The 20,724-nt window shown below is 48.7% G+C and overlaps 1 protein-coding gene across 1 annotated transcript in view; it reads right to left on the bottom strand.

Moving 5' to 3' along the window:
* The window catches only part of SNX11 (sorting nexin 11), a 51,359-nt gene that overhangs the window by 10,019 nt on the left and 20,616 nt on the right, over positions 1 to 20,724 (bottom strand). Inside the window, exons 3-5 of the mRNA XM_075350058.1 lie at positions 17,842 to 17,928; positions 7,947 to 8,047; positions 6,136 to 6,234 (exon numbers count right to left, since the gene is read on the bottom strand). Of these exons, the coding sequence (XP_075206173.1) occupies positions 6,136 to 6,234; positions 7,947 to 8,047; positions 17,842 to 17,928 (287 nt within the window). The remainder of the gene's footprint in view (positions 1 to 6,135; positions 6,235 to 7,946; positions 8,048 to 17,841; positions 17,929 to 20,724) is intronic.

A 20,724-nucleotide genomic window follows, 5' to 3' on the forward strand; every position in this document is an offset into this window, starting at 1 on the left:
GCGCAGCATGGCGGATGGAGCACGTTTGGGGAGTGCGCAGCATGGCGGATGGAGCACGTTTGGGAGTGCGCAGCATGACGGATGGAGCACGTTTGGGAGTGCGCAGCATGACGGATGGAGCATGTTTGGGAGTGCGCAGCATGCCGGATGGTGCACGATGGGGAGTGCGCAGTATGGCGGATGGAGCACGTTTGGGAGTGCGCAGCATGACGGATGGAGCACGTTTGGGAGTGCGCAGCATGGCGGATGGACCACGTTTGGGAGCGCGCAGCATGGCGGATGGAGCACGTTTGGGAGTGCGCAGCATGGCGGATGGAGCACGTTTCGGAGTGCGCAGCATGGCGGATGGAGCACGTTTGGGGAGTGCGCAGCATGGCGGATGGAGCACGTTTGGGAGTGCGCAGCATGCCGGATGGTGCACGATGGGGAGTGCGCAGTATGGCGGATGGAGCACGTTTGGGAGTGCGCAGCATGGCGGATGGAGCACGTTTGGGAGTGCGCAGCATGGCGGATGGACCCACGTTTGGGAGTGCGCAGCATGGCGGATGGAGCACGTTTGGGAGTGCGCAGCATGGCGGATGGAGCACGTTTGGGAGTGCGCAGCATGGCGGGTGGAGCACGTTTGGGAGTGCGCAGCATGGCGGATGGAGCATGATAGGGGGTGCGCAGCATGGCGGATGGAGCACGTTTGGGAGTGCGCAGCATGGCGGATGGAGCACGTTTGGGAGTGTGCAGCATGGCGGATAGAGCACGATGGGGAAGTGCGCAGCATGGCGGATGGAGCACGTTTGGGAGTGCGCAGCATGGGGGATGCAGCACGATGGGGAGTGCGCAGTATGGCGGATGGAGCACGTTTGGGAGTGCGCAGCATGGCGGATGGACCACGTTTGGGAGTGCGCAGCATGGCGGATGGAGCACGTTTGGGAGTGCGCAGCATGGGGGATGCAGCACGATGGGGGGGTGCGCAGCATGGGGGATGGAGCACGATGGGAGGTGCACACCTCCCCCCAACACACACACACACGCGCACTGCACAACACACACACACTAGGAATCACAAACAACGCCCTACACAGACACCCACACACACAGACAACGCTGCACACACAAATATACGCACATACTGCACAACACACACATTGCTCAAAACATACCTCCCCCCAAAACACACCACACACACACAAACCGCACAACACACACACACACACACAACGCTACAGACACACAGCGCTCCACAAACAACGCAACACACGCAACACACATACAACACCGCTCTCACCCCCCGCGACACTCAGAACATGTACAGCGCCCTACACAAAAACACTTGGTAACTACACACAACAACATCTATATATATAACAAAAATCATACATGAACTACACAATACGTAAATTCTAGAATACCCGATGCGTAGAATCGGGCCACCTTCTAGTATATATATATATAGAACAAAAATCATACATGAACTACACAATACGTAAATTCTAGAATACCCGATGCGTAGAATCGGGCCACCTTCTAGTGTATATATATATAGAACAAAAATCATACATGAACTACACAATACGTAAATTCTAGAATACCCGATGCGTAGAATCGGGCCACCTTCTAGTGTGTGTATATATATATATATATATATATATATATATATATATATATATATATATATATATATATATATATATATATATATATATATATATATATATATATACATATACACTAGAAGGTGGCCCGATTCTACGCATCGGGTATTCTAGAATTTACGTATTGTGTAGTTCATGTATGATTTTTGTTCTATATATATATATAATATAATATATGTGTTGTTGTGTGTAGTTACCAAGTGTTTGTGTAGGCGCTGTACATGTTCTGGGTGTTGTCTGGGTGTGATGGGGGGTGAGAGCGGTGTTGTTTGTGTGTTGCGTTGTTTGTGGAGCGCTGTGTCTCTGTAGCGTTGTGTGTGTGTTGCGCAGTTTGTGTGTGTGTGGTGTGTTTTGGGGGGAGGTATGTTTTGTGCAATGTGCGTGTTGTGCGGTATGTGCATATATTTGTGTGTGCAGCGTTGTCTGTGTGTGTGGGTGTCTGTGTAGGCCAGTTGTTTGTGGTTCCCAGTGTGTGTGTGGTGTGGTGTGTTGTGCAGTGCGCGCACGCGCGTGTGTGTGTGTGTGTTGGGGGGAGGTGTGCACTTCCCATCGTGCTCCATCCCCCATGCAGCGCACTCCCCATCGTGCTCCATCCCGTATGCTGCGCACCCCCCATCGTGCTCCATCTCCCATCCTGCGCACTCCCAAACGTGCTCCATCCGCTATGCTGCGCACTCCCAAACGTGCTCCATCCGCCATGCTGCGCACTCCCAAACGTGCTCCATCCGCCATGCTGCGCACTCCCTATCGTGCTCCATCCCCCATGCTGCGCACTCCCAAACGTGCTCCATCCGCCATGCTGCGCACTCCCCATCGTGCTCCATCTCCCATGCTGCGCACTCCCAAACGTGCTCCATCCGCCATGCTGCGCACTCCCAAACGTGCTCCATCCGCCATGCTGAGCACTCCCAAACGTGCTCCATCCGCCATACTCCGCACTCCCCATCGTGCTCCATCCCCCATGCAGCGCACTCCCCATCGTGCTCCATCCCCCATGCAGCGCACTCCCCATCGTGCTCCATCCCCTATGCTGCGCACCCCCCATCGTGCTCCATCTCCCATGCTGCGCACTCCGAAACGTGCTCCATCTCCCATCCTGCGCACTCCCAAACGTGCTCCATTCGCCATGCTGCGCACTCCCAAACGTGCTCCATCCGCCATGCTGCGCACTCCCAAACGTGCTCCATCCGAAATGCTGCGCACTCCCCATCGTGCTCCATCCCCCATGCTGCGCACTCCCAAACGTGCTCCATCCGCCATGCTGCGCACTCCCCATCGTGCTCCATCTCCCATGCTGCGCACTCCCAAACGTGCTCCATCCGCCATGCTGCGCACTCCCAAACGTGGTCCATCCGCCATGCTGCGCACTCCCAAACGTGCTCCATCCGCCATACTCCGCACTCCCCATCGTGCTGCATCCCCCATGCTGCGCACTCCCAAACGTGCTCCATCCGCCATACTCCGCACTCCCCATCGTGCTGCATCCCCCATGCTGCGCACTCCCAAACGTGCTCCATCCGCCATACTGCGCATTTCCAAACGTGCTCCATCCGCCATGCTGCGCACTCCCAAACGTGCTCCATCCGCCATGCTGCGCACTCCCAAACGTGCTCCATCCGCCATGCTGCGCACTCCCAAACGTGCTCCATCCGCCATGCTGCGCACTCCCAAAGGTGCTCCATCCGCCATGCTGCGCACTCCCAAACGTGCTCCATCCGCCATGCTGCGCACTCCCAAAGGTGCTCCATCCGCCATGCTGCACACTCCCAAACGTGCTCCATCCGCCATGCTGCGCACTCCCAAAGGTGCTCCATCCGCCATGCTGCGCACTCCCAAACGTGCTCCATCCGCCATGCTGCGCCAGCATCAGCCTCTCTACCTGCAGCATCAGCCTCTCTCCTCCCAGCATCAGCCTCTCTGTCCCCAGCATCAGTCTCTCTGTCCCCAGCCTCCATATCCCAGCCTTCCCCAGGATCAGCCTCTCTCCTCTCAGCCTCCTCCAGCACGCCGTGCTCCTCTGCCGACACTCACAGATCCGATCGCATACAGTCACACACACCCACCCGATCGCATACACTCACACCCACCCGATCGCATACACTCACACCCACCCGATCGCATACACTCACACCCACCCGATCGCATACACTCACACACACCCGATCGCATACACTCACACACAAAGACACACAGACACTGACGATATTGCACATATGCGCTGATACTCACAACATCCGGGGATATCACATGCTTCTGGCCATGTGATCCCCCGGCAGGTCCTGGAAGCTCACAACAGCACAGTATCGAGGCCGAGAAGCAAGCGATATCCCAGGATGTTGTGAGTATTTGGATGCGATGTGATGTGTGAGGTGTGTGTGAGTGTGATCTGATTTGTGTGTATGTGTGTGTGTGTGCTGTTATGTGTGTGTATGTTCCGCAGCTGCAGGACCTTGATGTGTGGATGCGATGTGATGTGTGTGTGAGGTGTGTGTGAGAGTGAGTGTGAGCCGGTGTACACTGGTAACTATGATACACATCGGGTAACTAAGGGACCTTAGTTACCCGATGTGTATAATAGTTACCAGCGTTCACGGCCTCCGTCAAGATCCCAGCATCGCAAGGTTATGTCTGGCGCTGCCGGGATCCTGACGGAGCCGGTGTAGAAGCAAGCGATATCCCAGGATGTTGTGAGTGTGTGGATGTGATGTGTGAGGTGTGTGTGAGAGTGAGTGTGAGAGTGAGTGTGATCTGATGTGTGTGTGTACTCACCTGGGAATCGGGGCTCCGTGTCAGTTGGGCCAGAGCGAGCGTGCATTGCGTGAGGGGGGTGGGGCCTGCAGAGAGCCGGGGCGAGAGGCCAATCCGTGGGGGGGGCGGGGCCATGGCGAGCCCAGCGGCCAATCAGCTTTGTGTCACCGTAAGGACACAATTTCGGAGCATGACAGACAGACAGACGGACAGACAGACAGAATAAGGCAATTATATATATAGATATATATATATATATATATATATGCTAAATATGATCTCCAATGGGGGAATCTTCGGGGAATCTTCAGGGGAATCGGAGCATGACCAGCATAGATTGGATATATCACTCTACATCTAGGTGATCCTCATAAAGAGGTTTCTTCATTTACAGCGTCCACAACTTATGTTGCCTTTGGATTGTATGGTTAAAAAAAGGAAATGGCAGCTGCTCCTTATCTTCTCTGTACGGTTTCTCCCCTGATCATGGACTGGACTGATCGCCACGGCGATGGAGAGCGGAGTCGCTAGAGGAGACACACAGACTATTGATAGGAAGCTGCTGCCATTTCCTCCTCTAAACACAGGTCAGTGCCATCCTAGGTGATGACCCCACACAATGGAGGAAGTGGCAACATAAGGACACAATGCAACCCACAGCAAAGCCAACAGCGAGATCTCCCATGGGATCACATAAATCCTTCCTCTTACAACAGTTGGGCACCTTTAGCAAATAAACTACAGTGTGCCATAAAAGTGGAGTAATGTGCATTAGAAAAAAAAAATGTAGCAAGTGGGGGTGCTGTGCTTACATTCTTATTGAAGGTCTCCAGCGTCATTTGAAAATAAAAAGTTCATCAGAGAGGCCGAACGTTGGGTGCACACGCTCACCCATGAGGTGGTGCAAATGGCTCTATAAAATGATCTACTGAGCTCAGACTTAAATGGAATTTAACCCAAATTACTGGAAAGTCATTGTTTTCCTTTGGGATGTGTTATTCTTACAGGGTAAATAAACTTTGAACATTTTTTTAATATGTTATAGTCTGTGTATTATTGATGTGATGGGGCCCTGAGACCTTCTCTAATCGCTCCAACTATGGGCTTGTTCAGATGCCTGTATAAAATCAGACAAGTTCTATCAGATTTACAGAATAACACACTGACCCATGTTACTCAACGAGGCAGTACAGATGACAGACTTTTTCACTGACAGATTTTGTGGCGAAAAAGCAAAAGAACAAAACACACACACTACGGACAAGAATCACCCATTCAAGTCTATGGGTGTAAGAAAAAAAAAAACAAAACAACCAGATGCCACAGTATAGCATCAAATTTTTACAGTGACATTACAATTCTGTAGCATAGGAAATACTGAAATTGATTGAAGACTGCTACTGTAAAGAAAACCCAGATTGAATAAAGATGGCATATGGATGACAAGTGAGAAAGTTCCGTCCCACTTTTCTTGACGAAAATCAGGCCTAATGGGTAGCAGGCCTCAGCTTAGCCTTGGCCTCAAAAGATGGTCTGTAATCTGAAAGTCCATTCAACACTAAGCTTGGGGAGAAGAGGAGCACTTCTTCCCAATAGCTACTATCATCATGTCATCAACACTACTAAAACAGGGACTACAACATATGAAGGATGTTTACATTATCCATGGAAAAAGGAACAGATACAGGTAGAACCCAAGAAGTAGGAACCATTATGGGGTAAGCAAAGAATCAATACTTACTGTTCTAAGAATTGCTGGAGGCCTTGCCGCCTTTTCTCAATGAAATCATCAGCGCAGCCAATGCGGAAGGGAAGTTTTCCTGGTAATGCAGGTACTGGCCTGATAAGAAATACAACCGTCACTATCCAGAGAAAATACAGAGTCCAATATGACAGTCGGTCACATCCTCCACAGGACAACTCACGGTACATATAGTATTTCATTAATATCAAAGAAAATCAATGTGCCTCATCTAATTTTTAAAGCAGCACTCCAGCAAGGGTATTTTTTCATTTCACTGCTGGAGTGGTGCTTTAAATCTATGTCCCCTGGCCCCAGTCTTGTACTCATCCTCCAGAATCTTCATCTGTTATCAGTCCCGCTCCTATCGGGCTCCAGCAGTTTATGACTTGCTGGCAACTCTAGTGTTTCAGGACGCTCACAACTCAATACAAGTCTATGAGAGCCTCATTTGCATTTGTCACGTAAGGTCTGACTTCCGGCCAGTCAGAAGTTGTGATCACAAGATTACGCTGCAAGACTGCAGAGCACTGTCGATAAAAAGTGAAGACGCTGGAGGATGAGTATAACACAGGGATCAGGGGACTTTATTTGTAAGCACCACTTCAGCACTGAAAAAAAGAAAAAAAAAAAAAGTAAAAAAAAAAGACAAATGCTGGAAGAATGGTGTTTGAAAGAAAAGAGAGAGAAAAAAAAAAAAAGAAGGGCTCATTACTCATAGCAACTAATCACGGAGCAGATATAATTTTTACACACTAGGTAAGAAAATGGAACCTGAGCTCAGATTGGTTGCTTATGGGTAAAGGTTGTTTTTTCTACTCCATAGGTCAATAAATTAGAGTCAGCGAGAGAGATGTGTTGTGAATGTCCGTTATGCTTTTGCTGCTGTGAGGCTCCCTCTTGTGGCCAGGAATGGTTTGGACAGAGACCAGGTGTGTTGAGCAATGGGCGTTTCCATTGCTAACTCTCTGGCTATTTAAACCTTGGTCTGCTGGCAGGTAATGCCGGATGTCAGTTGTTCTTTGTTCACCAGCCTGCTTCATCCTGCTCCAGACCACATCTACCCCAGATAAGTGCTTGGCTCATTATTTGTTGTTTGGTTCTTTTTGCTCTTATCTGAGTTTGTCATTTACTGTGGTTATTGTTTATTTGCATGCAGGGATCTTCCCTCTCAGTTGCTTAGCTGGGAAGCTCCCTGCAGCTATGTTTGGAGTATTGCTCCTATTAGTCCATGTGTTTGTTGCTTCTTGAATTTGTAATGGTTCCTGCTTTCTGTTCATTGGTATGACAAGAGCGCCTGATATAGGACGGAGTTCAGATCTAGCGATCTGAGGGCTTTTTGTACTATCAGGTATTTGGACTTTTGCAGGGTTTTTCTCTGGCCACCATCAGTCCCTTTGCTGTCCTGTCCTATTTAGTCAGTAGGGCATCACCTTTTGCTAATCCTATCATCTGTGTATTGTGTTTTCCTATATCACCGCAGTCTTTGAATGTGGGGGCTTGCTATTCTTTGGCAATCTATTTTGTGAGGCAGAGAGTTATTCATCTTTCCTTCCTTTAGGATAGATAGTTCTCTGGCTGAGTTCACGGTGCACAGGATGTTAGTTCACCCCTCGGCTACTTCTAGTGTTGATGGTTAGTAAGGGGATGGCGGCCAGATTAGTTGCCAATGCTCTTGTCACCTTTTACCAATGATATATGGTGGTCTTCCATGGTTCCGGATCATAACAGATGTATCAAAACTGATGCATGTACATTGCATGATGATACAAAGTGGAAAACAATCGAAGACATCAGGGATTACAACTCACACTAATCCAGCATAATTCTGAATCTGCTTCCTCAGCCAGGCAAACTCCCGGTAACGTCTCCTGACACAAGATGTCTTCGCAGTGAACGCCTTGCTATTGGTCTGAAAAAGATAATGGAATGTCAGCTTCTAAAGTCAGCTGCTGCACAGGCAGATCTGCTGTCTCCTCCTTACAAGAGATATTCAGCTCCCGTGGCACCAAAGAGTGAAACAACCAGACACTTGCATACCCCCAACCTTTCTACCTATATTTCACAGGGCACTTTTATACCACAATTTCTAATCCACCAGTGATGCCCACTCATGTACATTTATATGAATACCTCCCACTTTGTGAAGTCAGAATGAGATACAATTATGGGGCTGGAGGAGAGGTTGGGGTTTGTAATCAAGCTGTATGCGGCGAGATATGGCGTGTGGCACAGGATGCTGCCAAATCTATAATAATACAATATGTATCTATCACAACACAATTCTCACGGCAAGGTGACTAAATGGGGTTTACGCTTGTGGCATCAAGGCCCCAACACACAGACTAATGTCGCCTGAACCCGCCACTACAGAGTTCAGCAGACACTAAGGGCTCATGCGCACGTTGTGTAATAGCATGCATTTACGCTGCGTATTGCACTGCAGCGTAAATGCATGCGTCCAGCGTCCCCTGCACAATCTATGTAGATTGTGCATGACACGTGCACACGATGCTTTTATGAACACAGCGTTTTGGGTGCTAAAATTTTGACCCAAATCCGTGTTTTCATAAAAGCAGCATGTCTATTATTTGTGCGTTCTGGATGCAGCTCCCACTCTATCTATGGTGGGGGCAGCAGCCATAGCGCATCAAATCGGCTTTTTTAACCAAAAATACTGCAGCGATTTGAAGCGCATATGTGCTGTCAAATCACTGCAGAATATTCAGCAGGTACGTGCGCATGAGCCCTAATAGTCATTGGGGGGCCAGCATTGTCTTTCTGGCATGTTCGATTTCAAAAGGCTTATCACTTCAATACTCCTTGAGATAAGCTGTCGGGTCAGTCTGTGGCTTTCTCATAAAGAGCATAGAAGAACTCCACTGAAAGGTATTTTTGATGTAGATGGTTGTAGGCTGACTAATTGGCCACAACTTAGTAGCGGAAGCTTTCTTGAAGAGATGGTTTTTCAAGTTCCATCTGAAAGTGCCGAATGTGGCAGATAATTCAGACATGTTGGGCACAGAATTCCAGAGGATGGGGGAACACTAGAGCCAAGTCTAGAGGTGATTGGGTGAGGAACGTATGAGTGTGGAAGAGAGAACATCTTGTGAGGACCAGAGATTACATGTGGGAAGACATTGGGAGACTAGTTTGGAGGAATATGGTGGAAACAGATTATGAACACCTTTGTAGCTCAGAGTTAGCAGTTTGACCTGGATACTTTGGGGAAGCAGGAGCCAATGAAGAGATTTACAGAGTGGGAAGTGGAGGAGTAGCGAGGAGAAAGGTGGATTAGTGGGGCAGCAGAGCTAGGGACAGAATGGAAAGGTGCCATACTCTTAGCAGGAGTGGGACACACACACACACACACACACACACACACGTATATATGGCTGCTTCTATACAATATAGATATGTACCTGTGTTGGGAAAAAAATAATATATATATAAAATAATAAGAGATATACATTTATCTATTGTAAGGTTGCACCCCGCAACCTGGGGGGTTCCACTCGCTTGCAGCGGTGTGAGGTAGCTTCAGCAACACATGTACACAGTCTCTTTATAAAAATTTCCAGCCGTTTATTAAAAACTTGTCATAAACGGCAAACATTAAACATAACAGGCCTCTCCTGGCTTAAGGCAAAAACATAGCACAATCACATACCGTGGGCTTCCAGTCCAATGCAGTCTCTATTGGAAGTGTGGCGCCTGTACACACTGGCTCCTGCCAGCCAGCGAACAACACTTGCTGTGGCTCCTTCCAAGAACCCAGAGACACTCTGCAGACTCCTGTCTGTCTCTCCACTCCAGGAGAGCTTTGGTCCAGTAGCCACAGCACTAACCAGCCTGGCTTGCACACTACTTCCAGTCTAAACCCAGACTGAAATCCAGAGCCCCCTGCTCTGCTCTCACACCCTGCAGAACACACACTGAGTCTCCTAAATCAGACTGGACACACCCACAGGTGGAGGTCTGTGATTCCCCGACCTGCACAGCACACAGGCATTATTAAAGGGAACCTGACCCTTAAATGCAGAAACAAGCCTTTGTGGAACTACAAGTCCCATAGCAACCTCTTCAGTTTAATATCGCAGCGACCTTCTCCACTGCGACATATAGCGACCATTTACCACATTAGTGGTCGCTACCTCACATATCCCCCCCCTCTGTTCAAACTTGTAGGGTTGAACACTCGATACCCTACAGGTGCCTCGAGACAGGGCATCAGGGTCACCTTGCCCTACCAGTTGAGAGGGCCCACTTTGACAACCTTGATCTCCAGTTCTCGGCATACCATCTGTCACCAAACCCTTCACAGGAAACCCACTTCTCAGACACGGTCCCTGGTCAGACCTATCTCTCCATGACCGTCTCAAATGGTCAGTGTGGTAGTGAGACACTCTTAGTCGTAACTACTGTGCGGCTCGACCCTGCGCTATTCAGTCCACTAGAGGGGCTACTATTTGGGTACATCAGCCCTGAGGTTCTGCTGTAACTAGATCCTATGCATTCTCTGTGTCCAGATCGATATTGGGCTCTTCTTCTAGGACATCTTCGTCCATTGCTCTGATTGTTCACTTTCTCAATGCCATCTTTGGCTAGAGACATGTCCCAAGCGCCATTCTTTCCTTCGGACATTGTCTTAGAGGGCTTAGAGTCTTCAGAGTCTGTGCTACAGCCCGATGTATAATTAGGTCCTCTATAACCTTGGCTCCTTTTACTACAGGACCTGCTTCCTTTGCCATCTGAAGCAACACAGTCACCAGGTGGACCGCACTTCTTTGGGCCCTGGCCCGAAAGCGGTCGCGACCTCACACTAACTTGACAAAGTTTCTCTGCAATCTTCTGTCTTTCAAGATTCAATTGCTTTAGTTCTTCCAGGTATCCCAGTCTGTATTCTAGGAGAACTCGTATATTTTCAACACACTCCTTTGTTCCCACAATGACACAGGGAACCATACTGACTTCGCAGAGTATCCTGGTTTCATTATGAATATTAATTCTTAGTCTCGTCACACCGGACGTATCAACCATCTCCTGCATGACTCTTCCAATCAGCTTATTGACCAGTTTTCTGGGCACTTGTTTGACCTCCTCCACAAACTCCAACAACCTTCGAGCTGTCTTGACTGCTTCTGCAGTTTTCCCATAGATTCGTAATGTTCCACTATTTTCTTCCACTTCAATAGCTGTAATAACTGGAACCTTCCTGGCTTGCTGAATGTTACTTCTCAGCACTCTTATTGCAAGCCCAATTAATAGTTTCTTCACAACCACCACTTCCTGAAACGCTGCGGTGAGCTGCTTCATATGCTTCAATTGTTTGGTGTCTTCTGCCATCCTTCTAGAGATGAGCCACTTCGTGCGAGGACACTGTAGGTGCATGTCACTCAGGATAGCCACCCGCTTCTTTGTGACATCACTTACAGAGCACACCACCAACCGACAAGACTCTGGGGCAAAGTACACTTTACAGGCTCCTACTGCCTTCTGAAATCTCTAAGGCACCTTCTCACTGGCACAGGCTTCTCTTAAGTCTTTTGGCACATCTATCAGATAATTGAAGACTGGTCTGCTTCCTTTACTTTCAAGGACACTAGACTGTTCCTGAGGTCTCTTGCCTCCTTCTATATTCTTCACCAAAGGCTTCACCTTTTGAGTTACACCCTCCTCGGGCTCAGCCCCAGCCTCAGAGCCTTTGGGTTTCAGGCTCTTAGCTGAGTCAATCTTCTTGTCTGCGGTCTTGGTCTTACCCACCGAGTCAGTCAGGCTCTCAGCTTCTGATGAGACCTCACGTCCAGACCTCACCTCTTCTTCAGAGGCTCTTTCCACTTTTACAGCACCAGCTGTGTCTTGGGACTTCACTGCATTCCCTCCAACTTCCTCTTGGGTCTCTGCAGTGTCACCCTCTGCCCTTGCTTGGGAGTTCACAACATCGCCTTCTACCAGGGTGTCACACCCTTCACCACAGTACTCTCTTCCTCTTAGAGCTTTGGGGCTGTATTCACTGTTATCCACCCTAGCACTAGATGGTTCACCGGTCTGCTCACTATGACCTTTGTGGATTTTTCTTCCACCAACACTCTCTAGGATGTCATCTCTTACAGTACTTTCCAGGATTTGATATCCTATAGTGCTTACACTCAACAGACCATAAGCATCACACTGGCAAGTCATAGGGGACACCACCAGTACTTCCTTGGTCGGCTCCTTTTCTGCGTTTTCACCCTGCTGGTTTCTGTTGTTACATTGTGTCAGTTCCAGCTCAGACTCATCTTTCTTTGGCATGATTTTGCTGTCCAACTCTACATTAGCAGTTGCTATTGGCAACGTGCCTTTCTCAACCTTCTGTGCACACTCAGATTCTGGAAGGCAATCCATACTTTGGGCAGAAATACACGACACTGTCTATCTGGACCATATTGTCAGAGGTTGTAGCTTGCTCCGCGCCTCTGGCGACGGGAGGTTTTCCCCTCTTTGCTCATCAGTACGTCACTGTACTCATTTGTCACTTTAGTAAAGTCAGTGTCTTTACTGGAGTCATCGTCAGTCCCCCTGGTGTCCTGGACTAACAAGCCCCCACTTAACCAAGTGTTGAACCCCCTGTCTGGAGCTCTCCCGTTTTTAACAGTCACACTATCCTTTGTTACTGTAAACGTCATATCCCTAAGGGGGGGCACGTCCATCTCTTTCTTTGGTCACCCCTAACTTAGTACTGTCACTTCTAGTAGGCATGGTCTTCCCCTTATTACATAATATCATACTACTAGGAACACTTTCAGCCTCCCGCTGTGATAGGGCTTCCTTTGAGCCTTTCCGGCTTTTACACAAGCAGCTGGCCATTTCCGCCATCGACCACAAGTCGTCAAAAAATTAAAGTCCCGGCCTATTATAAATGGGATGCGGTAAGTCAGGCACTACCCCAACATTAACGGGTCCTAACACCCCATCCGTCTCAACAACCACTCGGGACCGTGGATACTCTCCAATGTTCCCATGTCTGCAGTTGGCTTCCATCCTTCCAAGAATCGGGTAGTTATCGAGTGTGGCCCTCACCAGGGACACCAAGCTCACCGAGTCTACCAGCCCAGTCACACATTTGCCATCAACTTCCACAGAACACAGACGTGACTTCTCGTCAGCCGGGCAGTCTGTACCGCAGACCGGACACGCATAGCATGAACACCATTGTCCTTGGCTACTGTCCATTGGTGCCACTACACCTTCGGATTTGGGATGCTCCGCCCCTTTTTGTGCCACCATCGTTCTCTGGGACCCCGCCCCCTTCTGGGACTCCGCCCACTTTTGGGGTTTCTGTGGCTTCCTTGCAGTGTCTTTAGACCCCAGTTCACACAGTTCCCCTTTATCTCGCTGGGCACCCTGTGTTCGTACTGGCCCCAGAAGGGCGTTCATCAACTGGGCCACTGCTGCCACATCGGTGCGCACTGACTGCTCCTGCTGTCCACGCACAAGGAACTGGTACAGCTCCTCCATAGCGTCCATTTGTGCACCCTCCATGCTGAAACAAGAAAACAAACAGGAGGGGCGCTCCAATGGGTAATACCCGGTGGTCTAAAGAGGGGGGAGGGGGTTAGAGAACCACTAACCTTTCCAGGTTGTACCGCCCGTACAACCAGGATCTCCAGCCTGTGGTGTATCACTGCTCACCAAACAGGGCCCCGCAATTCCGGGTTGGCCTGGAACCTCCAGTCACTCGTCTCTCGCCACTGCAGCACGGAACCCTGCAGACCCGCTGATTCACCGCCAGCAGCTGGAGTACGCTGTCCCTGTTCGTGGACCCGCCGATCCACCGCCAGCTGCTTGAGTGCGCCGACACGATTTTCGTGGACCCGCCGATCCACTGCAAACAGCTTCGAAAATTGTTTTTATGGACTCACCGATCCACAGGCAACACTTCCTTGCAGTGTGTAGACAGCAGAGAAAAAAAAAAAACCTTCGTGGACCTGGCTGATTCACAGGAACAACACCTCAGCAGTTGCTAGACGATCTGCCTGGATTGCTGTCCGCATTCTCCACCATATGTAAGGTTGCACCCCGCAACCTGGGGGGTTCCACTCACTTGCAGCGGTGTGAGGTAGCTTCAGCAACACATGTACACAGTCTCTTTATAAAAATTTCCAGCCGTTTATTAAAAACTTGTCATAAACGGCAAACATTAAACATAACAGGCCTCTCCTGGCTTAAGGCAAAAACATAGCACAATCACATACCGTGGGCTTCCAGTCCAATGCAGTCTCTATTGGAAGTGTGGCGCCTGTACACACTGGCTCCTGCCAGCCAGCGAACAACACTTGCTGTGGCTCCTTCCAAGAACCCAGAGACACTCTGCAGACTCCTGTCTGTCTCTCCACTCCAGGAGAGCTTTGGTCCAGTAGCCACAGCACTAACCAGCCTGGCTTGCACACTACTTCCAGTCTAAACCCAGACTGAAATCCAGAGCCCCCTGCTCTGCTCTCACACCCTGCAGAACACACACTGAGTCTCCTAAATCAGACTGGACACACCCACAGGTGGAGGTCTGTGATTCCCCGATTTGCACGGCACACAGGCATTATTAAAGGGAACCTGACCCTTAAATGCAGAAACAAGCCTTTGTGGAACTACAAGTCCCATAGCAACCTCTTCAGTTTAATATCGCAGTGACCTTCTCCACTGCGACATATAGCGACCATTTACCTCATTGGTGGTCGCTACCTTACACTATTTAGAGAGTATATAATACTATAATACACATATACACTTTCTCTAAATAGCTGTATTATATATGAACACAGGTACATCTCTGTATATTGTATAGCTGTAGCAGTTACCTCGCAGTAAGCATGAGGCACATGTATTTCCAAATTTAGAGACTATAAAGCCATGATGGTCAGTAAAGCTTCAACGTGGCTCAGTCAGCTGTGAGTAATGGAGGCCCCAGCACAAGTATGCTCCTAGGCCTCCGGAGGGGGAAGCACTAAGAACACACAATACCAGCAAGCCACTGAAGCCTATAGAAAACGCAGTGATTGTGTTTCTGGATCACAGCATTTGTATGATTCTGCTTGTGAGACCAGTGCAGGGGGATTTGAGAGACACAATACAATTCAGGCGGGTGCATAATCCTGACTGTATGGCATAAAGCGGGGAGTGATGACTGCTGGTATCTACATTATACAAATACCTCTTCTATTATATGGGGGGGGGTTCCTCTGAAGGATATCATTATTGGTTATACTACTAATTATACAATAGTGGGAAATAGTAAGCAAATACAGAGATCCAATAGGCCAGATCTGGACAAAATACTGACTGCGAAATGAAATGTAAAAAGCAGTCGTGGTTCTAAGGTGCAGTGGGCACCTGACCCATGGAGACACACGTCAGGTATGCATGCCATGTTGTACACTGTGCACACCAGTGTCAGCACTCCTCATAATGTGCATGCAAGAAAAGTACACTTAATGAATTCCCTAAATGACGCACTGCCTGAAAAGCACATAGCGACCTACCCGCCGCGCTGCCTGAGAAGCGCATAGCGACCTACCCGCCGCGCTGCCTGAGAAGCGCATAGCGACCTACCCGCCGCGCTGCCTGAGAAGCGCATAGCGACCTACCCGCCGCGCTGCCTGAGAAGCGCATAGCGACCTACCCGCCGCGCTGCCTGAGAAGCGCATAGCGACCTACCCGCCGCGCTGCCTGAGAAGCGCATAGCGACCTACCCGCCGCGCTGCCTGAGAAGCGCATAGCGACCTACCCGCCGCGCTGCCTGAGAAGCGCATAGCGACCTACCCGCCGCGCTGCCTGAGAAGCGCATAGCGACCTACCCGCCGCGCTGCCTGAGAAGCGCATAGCGACCTACCCGCCGCGCTGCCTGAGAAGCGCATAGCGACCTACCCGCCGCGCTGCCTGAGAAGCGCATAGCGACCTACCCGCCGCGCTGCCTGAGAAGCGCATAGCGACCTACCCGCCGCGCTGCCTGAGAAGCGCATAGCGACCTACCCGCCGCGCTGCCTGAGAAGCACATAGCGACCTACCCGCCGCGCTGCCTGAGAAGCACATAGCGACCTACCCGCCGCGCTGCCTGAGAAGCACGTAGCGACCTACCCGCCGCGCTGCCTGAGAAGCACGTAGTGACCTACCCGCCGCGCTGCCTGAGAAGCACATAGCGACCTACCCGCCGCGCTGCCTGAGAAGCACATAGCGACCTACCCGCCGCGCTGCCTGAGAAGCACATAGTGACATATCCGCCACGCTGCCTGAAAAGCATATACGGGGAAATTCTTGATGCCTGTGAATAAAATCTAGGTCAATGGTAAGCAGCTATGAGAACTCATTAAACTGTCCACATCTTTTCACCTGACAGTGTGAGCTTCATTCTGTTTCAGAAGCAAACTTTGGGCTGGGTGAAAAGTTATTTGGGCCTCATGCACATGTGGATCCATTCTTGTTCAGGGGTGGGCAGTTTATTTATCAACTACTTTGATGATCTGATAACACATTAAGATAAAAAAAAAAAAAACAACTTACTGCTCACAACCATACAATTTACTGACTTTTTTCCAATGACAAAAACTAATAGTGAGCAGAATGAAGTTGCATCTATTGGTGTAGCTGTCTATGGCAGATTCTCATGTGACTCCATTGGAAAAACCAATTGCCCATCCCTACAATGGGCCCACAGTAATCATCTAAATCAAATTTTCCAGAATTCCTCCCTTAATATTCTATTCAACTATATCATGGCATCTGTAACCCACGCAGGAAACCAAGTGACAAGATTAATGGCTGACATTACAGTATTTACAGAGTTGTTCTCTTTTACAAAGCTGCGCGTGTCTGTTCTCACTGAAGTTTGGGAAGCCACAAGATGACCAGAGGATCACGTATCAGGCATAACAGTCATAGTAGTGTGTGCACCATATGAAGCAGTAAAGTGTCTGATGATATATAATTTCAGAATAAGGCCAGAACCGACAAAACTGCCATGACAGCGAAAACCGAAGCTTTGACAAAGCGTGTGTTCATGCGAAACAGCATTGGCCTTAGTGAAGGACACTTATCCCAAGCAACCCCAATGTGGAATAAAGCACAGTGAAGATGGTTTGAAAAGTGCCGGAAGTTTCCCTTGTGTTTGTATTCGATCGTGGTGTGATTTACTGCTGCAGTGCACCCTTATTGTGAGTGCTTGAAATCCTATATATATCCAAGAAGACACAATGTGATGGACTTAGCAGTGCCAGCGAGGAATATTTATTTTCAAGAACCATGGCAGCCTAGAGCCACTGTGATTTATAGATGGATGGTTCATTTTGAGCATTATTTTGCCATAAAAAAGCAGTTTGATCAAAATCTTTACAATGGATCACTCAAGTCTTCCAAGGATGACCTGCTGTTTTACCGCAAATTCATGCGTGCATTAAACTAACCTCCACCGCTGCATGCCACCATGATTCCCCTCCATTGCAGCCACGTTAGTGCTCCCCTGTCAGGCCATACCCTCACAGATCATCTCCAGTCAATTTATTACATCCGTTCAGCTCTTATTAGTTATTTCTATTTATGAGAAGCCTGTGTGACCACCAATATGGCAGCTGTGCAACGTTACTGAAACGGGGGATGTGGTACCAAATATTTGTGCATAGATATAATTACGTTGCGTTTCGTATGCAACTATCTCAACAACAAAAAACAACTTACATGAAGGAATATTTTATAATCCACATAAGATGTCCATGATCCCTCGTTCTGCAGTCTCGGGTCCTGTACACGTATTGTGATAAACTCCTAGATAAAAAACAATAAACAGGTAAATGGTTTAAATTAAGATACAAATACATTAGCAAACATGAAACCATCTTCAAGTCTTAAATCCAGAGACCAGACGTGTAGTAGTGCAAAACAGAGCACATGGGGATCATTAATATCTGTGATGCTACAGCAGCCTTGTAAAACAATATTAATCACTTCTGAGAATCCAAGGGCTTAAAATCCATGGCCTCTCTTAGCCAGCCCTGTAGAACTATGCTAGAAACAGAAATGTAGTGTGCTTTACTTCTTATCCATAGCCTTTATGTTTACTATCTAGGTACAGCCCTGCCAGGACCTTCCTCCTCAGTGATGACCACAAAACTACAGTTCCCAACACTCGCCTCATTGCATTTAACAGAAAATAAACAGTGCCTGACAATAGAAGGCCACTCACATGAACAAAGGGAGGAAAAGAAGAGCCAGAGAACATGTAGGTGTAATGTATGCTCCTCTGTATGCTGAGAAGAGACTAAGGCTATGTGCGCACACTGCGTTTTTTTGACGCTGCGTTTTTGTGCGTTTTTGGCCACTAAAAACGCAGAAAAACGCACCTGCGTCGAAAAAACGCGGCAAAAAACACACGCGTTTTGCCGCAATTTGGTGCGTTTTTTTGCTGCGTTTTGCTGCGTTTTTGCTCACTGCGTCCTTATGCGTTTTTTATCAATGAACAAAAAAAAAAAAAAGGTCTGATGTCATTTCCTTCTTCAATGTGTTCTTCATTCTCCACTAGTGTATGCAGAAGAGCAGACAGCTGCAGAACTACACGGCTCAGCATACTCCATCCAATAGTGTATGGACGAGAGCAGACAGCAGCTGCAGAACTACAAGGCTCAGCGTCCTCCATCCAATAGTGTATGCAGGAGAGCAGACAGCAGCTGTCGAACTACAAGGCTCAGCATCCTCCTTCCAGGACTGTATGCAGGATTTCTTTGCCCCCCCAAACAAAAAAAATGACGTGGGCTTCGCCATATTTTTGTATGCTAGCCGGGTACAGCAGGCAGGTACGGGCTGCCCCCAACCCCCCAGCTGCCTATTTGTACCCGGCTGGGAACCAAAAATATAGGGAAGCCCTTTTTTTTTTAAATTATTTCATGAATTTCATGAAATAATTTAAAAAAAAAAAATGACGTGAGCTTCACCCAATTTTTGAGTCCAGCCGGGTACAACTAGGCAGCTGGGGATTGGAATCCACAGTGCAGGGTGCCCATGCTTTCTGGGCACCCCCGCTGTGAATTGCAGTCCCGCAGCCACCCCAGAAAATGGCGCTTTCATAGAAGCGCCATCTTCTGGCGCTGTATCCAACTCTTCCAGCTGCCCTGATGCCGGGTGGCTCGCCGGGTAATAATGGGGTTAGGGCTAGCTGTATAGCTGGCCCTAAGCCCGAAATTTATGGTGTCACGCCAATATTAGACATGGCCACCATGAATTTCTAGTAAAGATAAAAAAAAAACAACACACAGAAAAATATTTTTATTAGAAATAAAACACAACACAATTAGTGACTCCATCTTTATTGAAATAAAGAACACCCCCCTCCGCAGTAATCCTGGGTCAGGGTCCCGCGCCGTCCAATCCAGATCCAATATCATCTGATCGGTTTGCTGGAATGCAAAGCGATCAGATGATGTGTCAGGATCAAGTGCCTGAATCCCATCACACATCAGCTGATTGTATAAGAAGGGAATTTTGTTTACTTACCGTAAATTCCTTTTCTTCTAGCTCCAATTGGGAGACCCAGACAGTGGTGTATAGCTACTGCCTCTGGAGGCCGCACAAAGAACTACACTTAAAAGTGTAAGGCCCCTCCCCTTCTGGCTATACACCCTCCCGTAGGAGTACGGATTCCTCAGTTTTAGTACCAAAGCAAGGAGGAGGAAAGCCAATAACAGTTTCAAAAACAAATTCAATCCGATAACAAGATCGGAGAACTTAAGAAACAACATGAACAACATGTGCACCCGAAAAACGAAACCCTAAGAACAAATAGGGCGGGTGCTGGGTCTCCCAATTGGAGCTAGAAGAAAAGGAATTTACGGTAAGTAAACAAAATTCCCTTCTTTTTCGCTCCTAATTGGGAGACCCAGACAGTGGGACGTCCAAAAGCAGTCCCTGGGTGGGTAAAAAGATACCACATGAACGGGCTGTCAGACAGCCCTTTCCTACAGGTGGGCCACCGCCGCCTGAAGGACCTGTCTACCTAGGCTGGCATCTGCCGAAGCGTAGGTATGCACTTGATAGTGTTTGGTAAACGTGTGCAGACTCGACCAGGTAGCCGCCTGGCACACCTGCTGAGCCGTAGCCTGATGCAGCAATGCCCAGGACGCACCAACGGCTCTGGTAGAATGGGCCTTCAGTCCAGATGGAATCGGAAGCCCAGAAGAATTGGTTCCTTGATCCACCGCGCCAGGGTGGATTTGGAAGCTTGCGATCCCTTATGCTGACCAGCGACTAGGACAAAGAGCGCATCAGAACGGCGTAGAGACGCCGTGCGAGAAATGTAAATCCTGAGTGCTCTCACCAGGTCCAACAGATGTAAACCTTTTTCAAATTGGTGAACTGGATGCGGACACAAAGATGGCAAAGTGATATCCTGATTGAGATGAAAGGAAGAAACCACCTTGGGAGAAAACTCTGGAATTGGACGCAGTACTACCTTGTCTTGGTGAAACACCAGGAAGGGAGATTTGCAAGATAACGCCGCTAGCTCGGACACTCTTCGAAGAGACGTGACCGCCACAAGAAAAACTACTTTTTGTGAAAGCCGAGAAAGGG

Source organism: Anomaloglossus baeobatrachus, chromosome 5 (assembly GCF_048569485.1).
Source record: "Anomaloglossus baeobatrachus isolate aAnoBae1 chromosome 5, aAnoBae1.hap1, whole genome shotgun sequence".
In the NCBI taxonomy this organism is placed as follows: Eukaryota; Metazoa; Chordata; class Amphibia; order Anura; family Aromobatidae; genus Anomaloglossus; species Anomaloglossus baeobatrachus.